Consider the following 17,528-nt stretch of genomic DNA (forward strand, 5'->3'; position numbering starts at 1 on the left):
CTACCAATTAGACTGTAAGCTCCTCGGGGCAGGGACTCCTCTTCCGTAATGTTACGTTTATGTCTAAAGCACTTATTCCCATGATCTGTTATTTATATTATCTGTTATTTATTTGATTACCACATGTATTACTACTGTGAAGTGCTATGTACACTAATGGCGCTATATAAATAAAGACATACATACAAGTTTTAGCAGTCGAGCAACAGAGGAAAGGGCGTATCTTTGTAATATTGCTGAGGAAAAAGCAACAGGATTTAGAAATGTTTTGAATGTGAGGAGTCGAGTGTGACCCCTAGGCAGCGTGCTTGGGCTACTGGGGGAATAATAGTACTTCCAACAGTAATGTGGAAGCAGGTAGCAGGGCCAGGTTTGGGAGGGAGTATCTCTTTTTATAGATAACTAGACTTTGTTTCCGTCTCTCTCAATATTCCTGACGCCCCGTCTCTCCTCAGCTGTTTGTGTGGTTCCTGTCTGTGGCATTGCAAGGACTCCAGCGCCCAGTCATGTGGTTCCTGCATTATGGGGGGCTGACGTTTCCCCCCAGCTCCACGCCTTCCTCACCCTCTCCCAACCGCCTAGGGGAAAGCAGCCTATCTAGCGAGTGGGAGGACGAGAGTCTGGGAGACGACGTGTTCGAGGTGCCACCGAGTCCTCTAGCCCCTCCCCGGAACCTGACCTACCACGGGCAGGACTTCCCTGCCAGGTACAGAGGACCTGCTCCCGAGGAGGCGCACCGCTGCGGGGTATTCCCTCTGCCCCCTGGCACTTTGCAGAATTACTGCTCCCCTCTTTTTAGTGGTGCTGCTGTAGGGGGGGGACAAAGTCTTACGATTCAGTGGCTCTCGGGTGCCCTCAAACTGCCACTTTACCACGGGACTCATTGTGTTGTAGGCCTGGCTGTGAAGTGAGTCCTGCAATGTGTCGTATATATTTCCAACATGTAACGCCCCCTCTCCCTCCCCCAGCACCAGACATTCACCCGACCTCCTCTCACGGCCGTCACTGGGCAGCACCTCCACGCCACGTAACCTGTCCCCCGAATACAGCGTGAGGAGGAGGTATGTCGTGCCTTCTGTTACTGACCCTGTACAAAGTCTCTGATCTGTAATATATCCGGTGTATGTATTCATATGCTGCCCCCCTCCTGCAGATCGGCTCTGACTCTGACGCCGAATGTGAGCCGGATCAGCCAGGACTCTCCGTGCAGTGTGAAGTCCGTCAGTCCCACCACCAGTCGCAGCTCCTCGGGGTTCGTGGACGCGGAGGCACCGCGCTCGTCCTTCCTGCCCCGCAACCTGCTCAGCATGTTTGATGATGCGTCTGTGGAGTGATGGGAACCCGCACAGCGTGGCAGCCACCCTTCTATCCCCATCACACTGGCTCTTACGGGGGTACAGCCAGCCTTCTGTCCCCATCACACTGGCTCTTACGGGGGTACAGCCAGCCTTCTGTCCCCATCACACTGGCTCTTACGGGGGTACAGCCAGCCTTCTGTCCCCATCACACTGGCTCTTACGGGGGCAGAGCCAGCCTTCTATCCCCAGCACACTGGCTCTTACGGGGGCACAGCCAGCCTTCTATCCCCAGCACACTGGCTCTTACAGGGGCACAGCCAGCTCTGCTGCTCCCACTTTCCTCCGAGAGCCTCCAGCTGACTGCAGCCACATGTCCCCGATACATATGTGCAGCTAAGATGTCCGGGGAGAATACTGTGTCCTTATTGGATAAATGACATCACAGCTGTGCCTTTTTACCACACGCACACGTGGGAGGGGCCACTTGTGTGTGCCTGTGTTTTTCTGCACCCCCAAACACACCCATCTTTCAGCATATGCAGGGTGGTTACCTATGGGTGCTTTGCCCAAAGAGAGTGGGAACTTTGTGAACCTGTGACATGGGCAGGACTGGGTACAGGGAGAGAGGGACACGTGCCCACGTTCAGGCCACGGATGTCTCTGGTCTGCAGTTGCTGTATTGGGGTATGTGTGAGCCTGGTGGTGAGATTTTGGGTGTACAGATCTGCCGGAATCTCATTGTCAACTGATATGTCCAAGAAGGACAGAAAAGATCCTCCCAAAAATGCCCTCTGTAGCATAAGAGAAAACATTGTACTGGACAGAATACGTCCCGCAGATAATGGTCAGCTGCGGCTCATGTGTGACCGATAGGATCTGATACGTTAAAATAATATGTGATTATATGTAATAATGAGTGAAGTGTGAATAACATAGTGAGCTAATATGCAAGAGAATCCCCGCAGAGGAGTGCGAGTACTGGCGTTATAAAACCACTGCCCCCATCACTTGTGCATTAATATGCACGGCCACATCACTTATACCCAGACTCCTCGGGCAGCGTTAGTAACGTGTGGTATGTATGTACCAAGGTCCCAGATAGTATTTAGGGACAGTTGTAACCGGAACGTTTGCCTTATTTGTAGCGTCCTGTACCTTGATATTGTATATATGTCGTTGAACTTAAAATGGTCAAAGTATCAAGTGATTAACCTCTCTAGTACATTAACCTCTCTAGTACATTAACCTCTCTAGTACAATGGGCGTGCCCGAGATTTAGAAGGCAATATGTACAACATATACAGCTTGTATTAGCAATCACCCCTATGTGCAGCTCTGTAATGAGCTCAAGTGTGCAAACGCTCCTGTATGTCATCACATAAGGCCTGCTATGTCCGAGTATACCCTGGTCACAGCGGAACAGAGGCTATAGGTACAAATAGCAGTATATAATGTGTAACCTGTGCAGAGGTATATTGATCCTAGCTAGACAGATAAGCCATCGTAGTGTAGCTCGGTCACCGGGAACCAGGGCTGCAGTAATGGTAACGGAAATATACAAGCCGTATTCCACAAGCTGATGTCACAACTCCCGTGACGGCACCGATCATGACGCCCTACTCCTCGACACGCGTTTCGCGAGGGGGGGTGGGGGGTGTTTACAGCCGTGGCTTGGATCATAAACTGGTATGAGTGACACATTTAGTCCCACCTAGGATCACAAAATCTGTGACGTTACAGGTTAAACCACAACTTGGTTGTTTTTTTTTTTGTTTTTTTAGACAAATTGGACAAGTAAAAATGATATTTTGTCATTTTTCCAGTTCTCACAAAGGAGACGCTCGGCCGATTGTACAATCCGTACCTTTGTTTTAAGCATCAATCCGCTAGGTGTAACCTGTTCCCCACATCAACGCTTCCCTTATACACCGTCATGGCGATACGTGTCTGTGTATTCATGCAGCGTGATCCCGGTTATTAGAAATCTCTGCTCTGAGCGCGCCCCGAGACACGTCACCCGCTGCCACAGAAGAGGCTGTGTCTGTACAGTGACGATATGTGTTATACACACTCCTGTGCCCGTCTCTCAGTGATATGTGTTATACACACTCCTGTGCCCGTCTCTCAGTGATATGTGTTACACACACTCCTGTGCCCGTCTCTCAGTGATATCTGTTATACACACTCCTGTGCCCGTCTCTCAGTGATATGTGTTATACACACTCCTGTGCCCGTCTCTCAGTGATATGTGTTACACACACTCCTGTGCCCGTCTCTCAGTGATATGTGTTATACACACTCCTGTGCCCGTCTCAGTGATATGTGTTATACACACTCCTGTGCCCGTCTCTCAGTGATATGTGTTATACACACTCCTGTGCCCGTCTCTCAGTGATATGTGTTATACACACTCCTGTGCCCGTCTCTCAGTGATATGTGTTATACACACTCCTGTGCCCGTCCCAGTGATATGTGTTATACACACTCCTGTGCCCGTCTCTCAGTGATATGTGTTATACACACTCCTGTGCCCGTCTCTCAGTGATGTGTTATACACACTCCTGTGCCCGTCTCTCAGTGATATGTGTTACACACACTCCTGTGCCCGTCTCTCAGTGATATGTGTTATACACACTCCTGTGCCCGTCTCTCAGTGATATGTGTTACACACACTCCTGTGCCCGTCTCTCAGTGATGTGTTATACACACTCCTGTGCCCGTCTCTCAGTGATATGTGTTATACACACTCCTGTGCCCGTCTCTCAGTGATATGTGTTATACACACTCCTGTGCCCGTCTCAGTGATATGTGTTACACACTCCTGTGCCCGTCTCTCAGTGATATGTGTTATACACACTCCTGTGCCCGTCTCTCAGTGATATGTGTTATACACACTCCTGTGCCCGTCTCTCAGTGATATGTGTTATACACACTCCTGTGCCCGTCTCTCAGTGATATGTGTTACACACTCCTGTGCCCGTCTCTCAGTGATATGTGTTATACACACTCCTGTGCCCGTCTCTCAGTGATATGTGTTACACACTCCTGTGCCCGTCTCAGTGATATGTGTTATACACACTCCTGTGCCCGTCTCTCAGTGATATGTGTTACACACACTCCTGTGCCCGTCTCTCAGTGATATGTGTTACACACTCCTGTGCCCGTCTCTCAGTGATATGTGTTATACACACTCCTGTGCCCGTCTCTCAGTGATATGTGTTACACACACTCCTGTGCCCGTCTCTCAGTGATATGTGTTACACACTCCTGTGCCCGTCTCTCAGTGATATGTGTTACACACACTCCTGTGCCCGTCTCTCAGTGATGTGTTATACACACTCCTGTGCCCGTCTCTCAGTGATATGTGTTACACACACTCCTGTGCCCGTCTCTCAGTGATATGTGTTACACACACTCCTGTGCCCGTCTCTCAGTGATATGTGTTACACACACTCCTGTGCCCGTCTCTCAGTGATATGTGTTACACACACTCCTGTGCCCGTCTCTCAGTGATATGTGTTATACACACTCCTGTGCCCGTCTCTCAGTGATATGTGTTACACACACTCCTGTGCCCGTCTCTCAGTGATATGTGTTATACACACTCCTGTGCCCGTCTCTCAGTGATATGTGTTACACACACTCCTGTGCCCGTCTCTCAGTGATATGTGTTACACACACTCCTGTGCCCGTCTCTCAGTGATATGTGTTACACACACTCCTGTGCCCGTCTCTCAGTGATATGTGTTACACACACTCCTGTGCCCGTCTCTCAGTGATATGTGTTATACACACTCCTGTGCCCGTCTCTCAGTGATATGTGTTACACACACTCCTGTGCCCGTCTCAGTGATATGTGTTACACACACTCCTGTGCCCGTCTCTCAGTGATATGTGTTACACACACTCCTGTGCCCGTCTCTCAGTGATATGTGTTACACACACTCCTGTGCCCGTCTCTCAGTGATATGTGTTACACACTCCTGTGCCCGTCTCTCAGTGATATGTGTTACACACACTCCTGTGCCCGTCTCTCAGTGATATGTGTTATACACACTCCTGTGCCCGTCTCTCAGTGATGTGTTATACACACTCCTGTGCCCGTCTCTCAGTGATATGTGTTACACACACTCCTGTGCCCGTCTCTCAGTGATATGTGTTACACACACTCCTGTGCCCGTCTCTCAGTGATATGTGTTACACACACTCCTGTGCCCGTCTCTCAGTGATATGTGTTACACACACTCCTGTGCCCGTCTCTCAGTGATATGTGTTATACACACTCCTGTGCCCGTCTCTCAGTGATATGTGTTACACACTCCTGTGCCCGTCTCTCAGTGATATGTGTTACACACACTCCTGTGCCCGTCTCTCAGTGATATGTGTTACACACACTCCTGTGCCCGTCTCTCAGTGATATGTGTTACACACTCCTGTGCCCGTCTCTCAGTGATATGTGTTACACACACTCCTGTGCCCGTCTCTCAGTGATATGTGTTACACACACTCCTGTGCCCGTCTCAGTGATATGTGTTACACACACTCCTGTGCCCGTCTCTCAGTGATATGTGTTACACACACTCCTGTGCCCGTCTCTCAGTGATATGTGTTACACACACTCCTGTGCCCGTCTCAGTGATATGTGTTACACACACTCCTGTGCCCGTCTCTCAGTGATATGTGTTACACACTCCTGTGCCCGTCTCTCAGTGATATGTGTTACACACACTCCTGTGCCCGTCTCTCAGTGATATGTGTTACACACTCCTGTGCCCGTCTCTCAGTGATATGTGTTACACACACTCCTGTGCCCGTCTCTCAGTGATATGTGTTACACACACTCCTGTGCCCGTCTCAGTGATATGTGTTACACACACTCCTGTGCCCGTCTCTCAGTGATATGTGTTACACACCCTCCTGTGCCCGTCTCTCAGTGATTTTCCCGCTGTGTCTGTATCTGGCTGTTGTGAGGTTTCAGACATGAATTAACGGTTCTGAGATTACTGGATTGTGTTAAAGAGCAGCGTGTACATGAAATAAATCTATATACACGCACACACGTGTTTGTATAAGAACATATCTCTCAGGTTTATTATTGCATTAATAATACTGGCCTCGTGCAAAGCCCTGTGAGATGTAACCCAGCCCTGACGGGGGGACCGTGAGGGCCCCTCATCCTATCAGACAGGAAGTGACAGTTGGCAGCTTTGGCTTCCTGTTGTGTGGCCATTTTTAAATAATCCATTTTAACATTAGAACACTGAAACTATAACGTTCTCCCCCCAAACGGTAGAGGAGGACTCCTCCCCGAAATGACCAGTGAGGGAGAGGTGAGCGCAGGCGCGGGACCTGCTGTCACATTTCCCATGTCACACCCTGAAATGCATAGGATCCTGTAACCTGGGGTATAAATATATAAATATAGCAGCCTCCCCTGACACTGACGCCCCGTCTCATCCTGTGACAGAGGGGGAGGAGGGCACGTCAGAGGCTTTTACAGGGCGGGGGTGAAAAGACTGATAATGTGAGTTGCGAAAATAAGTGTGCGTCTTCACTGAAGGTCTTATTCCCAGGAGCGCTGCACGGAGGGACGTGTCTGTGCCACCAGATCAGACTGCAGTGCACGGAGATTCCTCACCGCACCCTCAGTGACGATGACAAAACACAGACACCAAGAGAGCAGGGAGCAATCTACACACGCTGCAGCCTGCCAGGGCCCATTACAGGGAGTGGTGGCAACACAAATCCAAGATGGCTGCCTTCTAAGGACATGGTAAGATCTGCACTCGGGGTCATTCCTCAGGCTCTGTTAGGGGATAGCGCACCTGTGTTAATTCCTACTCCATATGAATGTGTTAACCTGTAACAGCTTGGTTAATGTGGATGTTACGTGTATACATCCACTAAGCCCAGAGGGCAGGAAAATCCCAAACTTCATAAAACAATTCATTGCAGATCTTGCCCCCTGAACCCGGTGTGTTCCCGGGCTGTTCCCACACACCTGAGAAAGGGGGCCTGAGCACGTTAAAAAGCGGCTGTTCCAAAGATGGTGCCACTAGCAGCAATCTGGCTCTTTATGAATGCTTACAAAAATCTGATTTGTGAGGTTAACCAATCAGAATTCTCCATCCAGCACACAGACCCTCGTATATTCTACGATTGGTTCCATGCGCAGAAATTTCACAAAAGGAGCCCTCTGATTGGCTGCGGCTGTTGTCATGGGTACAAAGCTGTTAAACCATCTGTCACCCACAATTGACTAGAATTTGAACATACATCTTAGTCGGATACATGTGTATCTCGTCTATAAAGTGAGACTTGCGTCTTACGTCAGATTCCTGGAGGTCAGCTTCTCGGTGCGAGACGCTCTCTTACTGCATAATGCCCGTCACTTATAGAATGACCAGGGCATAGGGTCTCTGCTTAGTGAGGGATTTATTTTTCCTGGAGGGGGTTCAGCTAAGGATGACACCAAGCAGAGTGACACTCTTGCACACTACGAGCGCTGTTCAGCCACCTCTCCCCTCTCTTGGACTCGCTACTACCGCCCATCTCTGAAGCTCTCTCTACTGAGCTCAGCTACCAAAAGCCTACAGTAGGAGTGTAGTGGGAGTCTGCATCTCCCGCGGACGCAGCTACCGAGGGCAGGAGTAGCTGCTGATCCAGATGAGGTCAGAGGTCACGCCCCAGTGCAGGTACATAATGCTGACCACCACCAGGACGTGCATAATCTGGTGACTGTTGAACCAGTAGTCAAACTTGCCCGGCCGTAGACGCTCGGGGACGCGGCAGATGTTGATGATGCCCCCAAGAAGGGCCAGGCCATCCATCAGGAGGTAGCTGCGCAGCGAGGACGGGTGGCCAGACCCCAGCCCCGCCCAGCGCAGGTAAAAAAAGAAGAATCGGAAGGCGGCCTGCCAGGCAAAGGAGCAAAAACGACTGACATTGCTGTGAGCGGTGACCGCACAAAAGATGACGTAGCTGGACAGGGCAGAGTACGCCAGGAGAGCCAGGCTGCGGGTGGCCGGGTGGCACAGCAGGGTGCAGTAGATGATGGGTAGGGCGCCTGTGGGAGGAGGGAAAGTCTGTGATAGGAGGGAAATCGTGCACTTATACCCCTGGGGCAGCCTCTCCAGTACGGGGTATATTACCTGACATAACATGTACAGCAAGAAAATGACTGGTTAGTGTGATGGTGACATGGGACCACTCCACCCCATTACACCGTAATCAACAGGCAAAGAGGGGAACATGGGACCACTCCACCCCCATTACACCGTAACCAACAAGCAAAGAGGAAAACATTCGACCACTCCACCCCCATTACACCGTAACCAACAGGCAAAGAGGAAAACATTCGACCACTCCACCCCCATTACACCGTAACCAACAGGCAAAGAGGAAAACATGGGACCACTCCACCCCACTACACCGTAACCAACAGGCAAAGAGGAAAACATGGGACCACTCCACCCCACTACACCGTAACCAACAGGCAAAGGGGAAAACATGGGACCACTCCACCCCCATTACACCGTAACCAAGAGGCAAAGAGGGGAACATGGGACCACTCCACCCCCATTACACCGTAACCAACAGGCAAAGAGGAAAACATGGGACCACTCCACCCCCATTACACCGTAACCAACAGGCAAAGAGGGGAACATGGGACCACTCCACCCCCATTACACCGTAACCAACAAGCAAAGAGGAAAACATTCGACCACTCCACCCCCATTACACCGTAACCAACAGGCAAAGAGGAAAACATGGGACCACTCCACCCCACTACACCGTAACCAACAGGCAAAGAGGAAAACATGGGACCACTCCACCCCACTACACCGTAACCAACAGGCAAAGAGGAAAACATGGGACCACTCCACCCCACTACACCGTAACCAACAGGCAAAGAGGAAAACATGGGACCACTCCACCCCCATTACACCGTAACCAAGAGGCAAAGAGGGGAACATGGGACCACTCCACCCCCATTACACCGTAACCAACAGGCAAAGAGGAAAACATGGGACCACTCCACCCCCATTACACCGTAACCAACAGGCAAAGAGGGGAACATGGGACCACTCCACCCCCATTACACCGTAACCAACAGGCAAAGAGGAAAACATGGGCGACAGCTCCTGGGTTGGTAATGAATTTAAATATACGTAATTTCCATTTAATCTGGGGTTCCTAGTGACAGCCCCCCCCCCAGACTGACAACCCACGGGGGCAGGAAGGACTCACCGAGAGTGTTGACGAGACAAATCCCGCACATGTCGAGGGTGAGAAGTTTGTGGTAGACGGGTGCCCCACCGTCATGGTTCATGAAGAGATGGTACAGGACGCTGCCCAGCTGGGGGCTAACACAAGCCAGGTAATGTACCACACCCAGCCACGGCACTGAGAGGTGGCGCCACGGAACCTGAAGGGGGAGCAGGAAGAGGAAACCAAGCAATGGGATCCCTGCAAGAGAGAGAGAACAAAAAAATCCCTGTGAGAGGGGAACAGCAAATAGATCCCAGCAAGTGAGGCCCAGGCCCCTGTGTGATGAAGAGGTAGCATGCTGTGCACCCTTGTGCCCATCCTAACTGATCCATTGGGAGTTATTTATTAAGATGCAATGGGGTCGATTGGGTCACGATGACAATAGGAGTCCCCGTGTATATTGTCCTGATCTGCGCCATCCCTGTTTAATGAATCTCCCTATTCTGCTGTTCTCAGCACAGTCTCTGTTAGGAGATGCAATTGGTCCCCAGTGAAGGGGTCATTTCTGCCGCAGAGTGACTGCACCGTTAGCATAATATCAGTGTGTGATGTGGAGGAGGGGGGGGGGGGGGTCTTGGGGTGGGGGGTGGGGGGGGGGCACATTTTGGGGACCACCCTTTCATCTGGCCCTTTCCTAGCTGTTCTAACCCACCGCAGTACTTCCCTTATTAGGTCGCCTGTGTGAATTCCCAAGAGTAAGATACCAAACGCAATGCAAATACAACCAAGCAAAGGAGAAACCATCCAACACGTTTCCCTGTGCATTTGGTAATTTGCCACCGGTAACTCACACACCAAAACACACCAAGAGAAGAGATCCTGCTAATCTCACACACCAAGAGAAGAGATCCTGCTAATCTCACACACCCAAACACACCCAGAGAAGAGGTCCTGCTAATCTCACACACCCAAACACACCAAGAGAAGAGGTCCTGCTAATCTCACACACCCAAACACACCGAGAAGAGATCCTGCTAATCTCACACACCAAAACACACCAAGAGAAGAGGTCCTGCTAATCTCACACACCCAAACACACCAAGAGAAGAGATCCTGCTAATCTCACACACCCAAACAAACCGAGAAGAGATCCTGCTAATCTCACACACCCAAACACACAGAGAAGAGATCCTGCTAATCTCACATACCAAAACAAGAGATCCTGCTAATCTCACACACCAAAACACACCCAGAGAAGAGATCCTGCTAATCTCACACACCAAAACACACCAAGAGAAGAGATCCTGCTAATCTCACACACCCAAACAAGAGATCCTGCTAATCTCACACACCCAAACAAGAGATCCTGCTAATCTCAGACACCCAAACACACCGAGAAGAGATCCTGCTAATCTCACACACCCAAACAAGAGATCCTGCTAATCTCACACACCCAAACACACCGAGAAGAGATCCTGCTAATCTCACACACCCAAACACACAGAGAAGAGATCCTGCTAATCTCACACACCAAAACAAGAGATCCTGCTAATCTCACACATCCAAACACACCGAGAAGAGATCCTGCTAATCTCACACACCAAAACAAGAGATCCTGCTAATCTCACACACCCAAACACACCGAGAAGAGATCCAGCTAATCTCACACACCCAGAGAAGAGATCCTGCTAATCTCACACACCCAAACACACCGAGAAGAGATCCAGCTAATCTCACACACCCAGAGAAGAGATCCTGCTAATCTCACACACCCAAACACACCGAGAAGAGATCCTGCTAATCTCACACCCAGAGAAGAGATCCTGCTAATCTCACACACCCAAACACACCCAGAGAAGAGATCCTGCTAATCTCACACACCCAAACACACCCAGAGAAGAGATCCTGCTAATCCCACACACACCGAGAAGAGATCCTGCTAATCTCACACACCCAAACACACCCAAACAAGAGATCCTACTAATCTCACACACCCAAACACACCGAGAAGAAATCCTGCTAATTTCACACACCCAAACACACCCAGAGAAGAGATCCAGCTAATCTCACACACCCAAACACACCCAGAGAAGAGATCCAGCTAATCTCACACACCCAAACACACCCAGAGAAGAGATCCTGCTAATCTCACACACCCAGAGAAGAGATCCTGCTAATCTCACACACCCAAACACACCGAGAAGAGATCCTGCTAATCTCACACACCCAAACAAGAGATCCTGCTAATCTCACACACCCAAACACACCGAGAAGAGATCCAGCTAATCTCACACACCCAGAGAAGAGATCCTGCTAATCTCACACACACAAACACACCGAGAAGAGATCCTGCTAATCTCACACACCAAAACAAGAGATCCTGCTAATCTCACACACCCAAACACACCGAGAAGAGATCCAGCTAATCTCACACACCCAAACACACCGAGAAGAGATCCAGCTAATCTCACACACCCAGAGAAGAGATCCTGCTAATCTCACACACCCAAACACACCGAGAAGAGATCCAGCTAATCTCACACACCCAGAGAAGAGATCCTGCTAATCTCACACACCCAAACACACCGAGAAGAGATCCTGCTAATCTCACACCCAGAGAAGAGATCCTGCTAATCTCACACACCCAAACACACCGAGAAGAGATCCAGCTAATCTCACACACCCAAACACACAGAGAAGAGATCCAGCTAATCTCACACACCCAAACACACCGAGAAGAGATCCTGCTAATCTCACACACCCAAACAAGAGATCCTGCTAATCTCACACACCCAAACACACCGAGAAGAGATCCAGCTAATCTCACACACCCAGAGAAGAGATCCTGCTAATCTCACACACACAAACACACCGAGAAGAGATCCTGCTAATCTCACACACCAAAACAAGAGATCCTGCTAATCTCACACACCCAAACACACCGAGAAGAGATCCAGCTAATCTCACACACCCAAACACACAGAGAAGAGATCCAGCTAATCTCACACACCCAAACACACCGAGAAGAGATCCAGCTAATCTCACACACCCAGAGAAGAGATCCTGCTAATCTCACACCCCCAAACACACCGAGAAGAGATCCAGCTAATCTCACACACCCAGAGAAGAGATCCTGCTAATCTCACACACCCAAACACACCGAGAAGAGATCCTGCTAATCTCACACCCAGAGAAGAGATCCTGCTAATCTCACACACCCAAACACACCCAGAGAAGAGATCCTGCTAATCCCACACACACCGAGAAGAGATCCTGCTAATCTCACACACCCAAACAAGAGATCCTACTAATCTCACACACCCAAACACACCGAGAAGAAATCTTGCTAATTTCACACACCCAAACACACCCAGAGAAGAGATCCAGCTAATCTCACACACCCAAACACACCCAGAGAAGAGATCCAGCTAATCTCACACACCCAAACACACCCAGAGAAGAGATCCTGCTAATCTCACACACCCAAACACACCCAGAGAAGAGATCCTGCTAATCCCACACACACCGAGAAGAGATACTGCTAATCTCACACACCCAAACAAGAGATCCTACTAATCTCACACACCCAAACACACCGAGAAGAAATCCTGCTAATTTCACACACCCAAACACACCCAGAGAAGAGATCCAGCTAATCTCACACCCAAACACACCCAGAGAAGAGATCCAGCTAATCTCACACACCCAAACACACCCAGAGAAGAGATCCAGCTAATCTCACACACAAACACACCCAGAGAAGAGATCCTGCTAATCTCACACACCCAGAGAAGAGATCCTGCTAATCTCACACACCCAAACACACCGAGAAGAGATCCTGCTAATCTCACACACCCAAACAAGAGATCCTGCTAATCTCACACACCCAAACACACCGAGAAGAGATCCAGCTAATCTCACACACCCAGAGAAGAGATCCTGCTAATCTCACACACCCAAACACACCGAGAAGAGATCCAGCTTCTCACACACCAAAACACACCCAGAGAAGAGATCCAGCTAATCTCACACACCCAAACACACCCAGAGAAGAGATCCTGCTAATCTCACACACCCAGAGAAGAGATCCTGCTAATCTCACACACCCAAACACACCGAGAAGAGATCCTGCTAATCTCACACACCCAAACAAGAGATCCTGCTAATCTCACACACCCAAACACACCGAGAAGAGATCCAGCTAATCTCACACACCCAGAGAAGAGATCCTGCTAATCTCACACACACAAACACACCGAGAAGAGATCCTGCTAATCTCACACACCAAAACAAGAGATCCTGCTAATCTCACACACCCAAACACACCGAGAAGAGATCCAGCTAATCTCACACACCCAAACACACAGAGAAGAGATCCAGCTAATCTCACACACCCAAACACACCGAGAAGAGATCCAGCTAATCTCACACACCCAGAGAAGAGATCCTGCTAATCTCATACACCCAAACACACCGAGAAGAGATCCAGCTAATCTCACACACCCAGAGAAGAGATCCTGCTAATCTCACACACCCAAACACACCGAGAAGAGATCCTGCTAATCTCACACCCAGAGAAGAGATCCTGCTAATCTCACACACCCAAACACACCCAGAGAAGAGATCCTGCTAATCCCACACACACCGAGAAGAGATCCTGCTAATCTCACACACCCAAACAAGAGATCCTACTAATCTCACACACCCAAACACACCGAGAAGAAATCTTGCTAATTTCACACACCCAAACACACCCAGAGAAGAGATCCAGCTAATCTCACACACCCAAACACACCCAGAGAAGAGATCCAGCTAATCTCACACACCCAAACACACCCAGAGAAGAGATCCTGCTAATCTCACACACCCAAACACACCCAGAGAAGAGATCCTGCTAATCCCACACACACCGAGAAGAGATCCTGCTAATCTCACACACCCAAACAAGAGATCCTACTAATCTCACACACCCAAACACACCGAGAAGAAATCCTGCTAATTTCACACACCCAAACACACCCAGAGAAGAGATCCAGCTAATCTCACACACCCAAACACACCCAGAGAAGAGATCCAGCTAATCTCACACACAAACACACCCAGAGAAGAGATCCTGCTAATCTCACACACCCAGAGAAGAGATCCTGCTAATCTCACACACCCAAACACACCGAGAAGAGATCCTGCTAATCTCACACACCCAAACAAGAGATCCTGCTAATCTCACACACCCAAACACACCGAGAAGAGATCCAGCTAATCTCACACACCCAGAGAAGAGATCCTGCTAATCTCACACACCCAAACACACCGAGAAGAGATCCAGCTTCTCACACACCAAAACACACCCAGAGAAGAGATCCTGCTAATCTCACCTAAACACACCGAGAAGAGATCCTGCTAATCTCACCCAAACACACCCAGAGAAGAGATCCTACTAATCCAACCCAAACACACCCAGAGACGAGATCCTGCTAATCCCACCCCCAAACACACCCAGAGAAGAGATCCTGCTAATCCCACACCCAAACACACCCAGAGACGATATCCTGCTAATCCCACCTCCAAACACACCCAGAGAAGAGATCCTGCTAATCACACACCAAAACACACCCAGAGAAGAGATCCTGCTAATCCCACACACCCAAACACACCCAGAGAAGAGATCCTGCTAATCCCACCCAAACACACCCAGAGAAGAGATCCTGCTCATCTCACACACCGAAACACACCCAGAGACGAGATCCTGCTAATCCCACCCCAAACACACCCAGAGAAAAGATCCTGCTAATCTCACACCCAGAGACGAGATCCAGCTAATCCCACCCAGAGAAGAGATCCTGCTAATCCCACCCCAAACCCCCCCCCTTAGCAAGAGATCCTGCTAATCCCACCCCAAACACACCCAGAGACGAGATCCTGCTAATCCCACCCCAAACACACCCAGAGACAAGATCCTGCTAATCCCACCCCAAACACACCCAGAGACGAGATCCTGCTAATCCCACCCCAAACACACCCAGAGACGAGATCCTGCTAATCCCACCCCAAACACACCCAGAGACGAGATCCTGCTAATCCCACCCCAAACACACCCAGAGAAGAGATCCTGCTAATCCCACCCCCAAACACACCCAGAGACGAGATCCTGCTAATCCCACCCCAAACACACCCAGAGAAGAGATCCTGCTAATCCCACCCCCAAACACACCCAGAGACGAGATCCTGCTAATCCCACCCCAAACACACCCAGAGAAGAGATCCTGCTAATCCCACCCAAACATCCTAATTCTGGACCCAACCATATACAAATCAGCTCTCACCCACCCCTCCCTGTCACCTCTTTCCCTGTTAATGTTATTAAGCCATCTAATTTAATACTGACCAACCTTAAAACTCACATCATAAAAGAAGCCCCCCAACAGCCGGCCCTCATGGCTACTGTCCCACACTCAGTCACTCCTACCACACATTGTGGCCAAGCACAGCCATCTACAGCACTTATTCCCTCACCCGCTGTCTCTAAATCTCCCAACATACCACTTAAATTGTAAGCTCTTCGGGGCAGGGATTTCCTTTCCTATTGTCTGATTTTGTGGCGTTTATTGCATTGTTATAATTCCCTGTGCTGTAGTGTCTGTGAAACGCTGAGTACCGTGGTGACGCTATATAAATAAAGATATAAATGCATAGGTTTATAGAGAGAAAGGTATGGTGATTAAGACTTTTATACCAATGGTGTACTAATGGTGCTCATAATTAAGTCTTTTCTTTCAATGCTTTGGGGAAACTAATTCAATGTACTGAAGAGAGACATGACTTATTTGACTAGATAAAAAGGGGGGTTATGTAAAGAGAACCCTGAATTGTTTTATTCTCTTATTTTTGTTGGTTTTAATCTGCAGAAGTTTCTTGTTAAACATGATCAGACCTGGCATGTGTTTATGTAGCGGGAGTCTTCTGTCCGAAGCCGGGAGAAGGCTGAAAGTGTAAGGAAGACTGCGGGAACATGCCAGAGTATATGAATATAGACCGGAAATGACAGTTACCGATATCATCGCTGTACCCGGAAACTGTATTGGGAAGTACTACGTAGAGCCTGCGCCCAAAATGTACAGCCGAAGCATGGGGGCCCCCGGGACCAGAGAAGCCTTGCACAACCTCCCGGAGGCAAGACTCCCTTTGAAGATTCGGGACACGATGTGGCTGGCTTTTCATGGTCCACTGTAGGAGAACCTTCCACTGGATCAATGCATCGTAAATAAATACAGATATAAGACGGGTATCGCCGCCATCTAAATGTAGCAAAGGTTGAATTCAATGGACGTGTGTTACTTTTCAACCCCATGCACTACGAAACCAAATCTCAAATCAAAGGCGTAATATAGCGCACGCATGCGCTACCGTGCGGCAATTACAATTGGCTGTGTCCAGGCCTGACGTTCCATACTTCGGCCGTGCGCGCGGCAGTGAGCGTTGGGCCGGCAGATCGGGGGAAAGACCTGAAAAGTATCTTTTCGCGCTGCTGCCGTTGCACGTCACGCTCTTTAGCCAATCACAGCGCGGCTGCAACTCAGATTGAGACAAACTAGCGGGACTACGCACAGCTTCGCTGCGATGTTTCCATTCAAATTACAACTATTTCAATAAAGTTTAAAAACCACAATACACTTTAAATGTTTTCTTTTTTTTATACACAACCACGCCGCCGCTTACAACTAGATAAACGGAACGCACGCGCCCGTGCATGCACAACGCCGGGCACGCGCCCCCGCACCAACTATAAAACAAGCCATAGGCCTCGTTCAGGGTGCCAGAGGCAGGAATTGGAGGGCGGGCGTTCGGGAGGGCGGGCATTCGGGAGGCGCGGGCGGCAGTCTGCTGGGCGATGTGTGTTCATCCTCCCAGCAAACTTTTTCAGGAGTTGAGGTGATGAGGGGGCGGGGCTACAGAGGGGGCGGGGCTACAGACCTGAGGTTAGGGATCGAGGCGGCAGTCTTGAAATCATTCTCAAGAATG

General features: G+C 49.7%; 2 protein-coding genes across 5 annotated transcripts in view; one reads left to right on the plus strand and one right to left on the minus strand.

Moving 5' to 3' along the window:
- Window positions 1-2,486, plus strand: part of PKMYT1 (protein kinase, membrane associated tyrosine/threonine 1) — a 20,100-nt gene extending 17,614 nt beyond the window's left edge. For all 3 annotated transcript variants that reach the window (XM_075582890.1, XM_075582888.1, XM_075582889.1), the window contains exons 6-8: window positions 456-706; window positions 969-1,061; window positions 1,154-2,486. In XM_075582890.1, the coding sequence (XP_075439005.1) occupies window positions 456-706; window positions 969-1,061; window positions 1,154-1,334 (525 nt within the window). In that variant the 3' untranslated portion in view covers window positions 1,335-2,486. The remainder of the gene's footprint in view (window positions 1-455; window positions 707-968; window positions 1,062-1,153) is intronic.
- Window positions 2,487-6,361: 3,875 nt separating this feature from the next.
- The window catches only part of PAQR4 (progestin and adipoQ receptor family member 4), a 37,129-nt gene continuing 25,962 nt past the window's right edge, over window positions 6,362-17,528 (minus strand). For both annotated transcript variants that reach the window (XM_075582897.1, XM_075582895.1), the window contains exons 3-4: window positions 9,549-9,767; window positions 6,362-8,364 (exon numbers count right to left, since the gene is read on the minus strand). In XM_075582897.1, the coding sequence (XP_075439012.1) occupies window positions 7,934-8,364; window positions 9,549-9,767 (650 nt within the window). In that variant the 3' untranslated portion in view covers window positions 6,362-7,933. The remainder of the gene's footprint in view (window positions 8,365-9,548; window positions 9,768-17,528) is intronic.

Source organism: Ascaphus truei, unplaced genomic scaffold, assembly GCF_040206685.1.
Source record: "Ascaphus truei isolate aAscTru1 unplaced genomic scaffold, aAscTru1.hap1 HAP1_SCAFFOLD_271, whole genome shotgun sequence".
In the NCBI taxonomy this organism is placed as follows: Eukaryota; Metazoa; Chordata; class Amphibia; order Anura; family Ascaphidae; genus Ascaphus; species Ascaphus truei.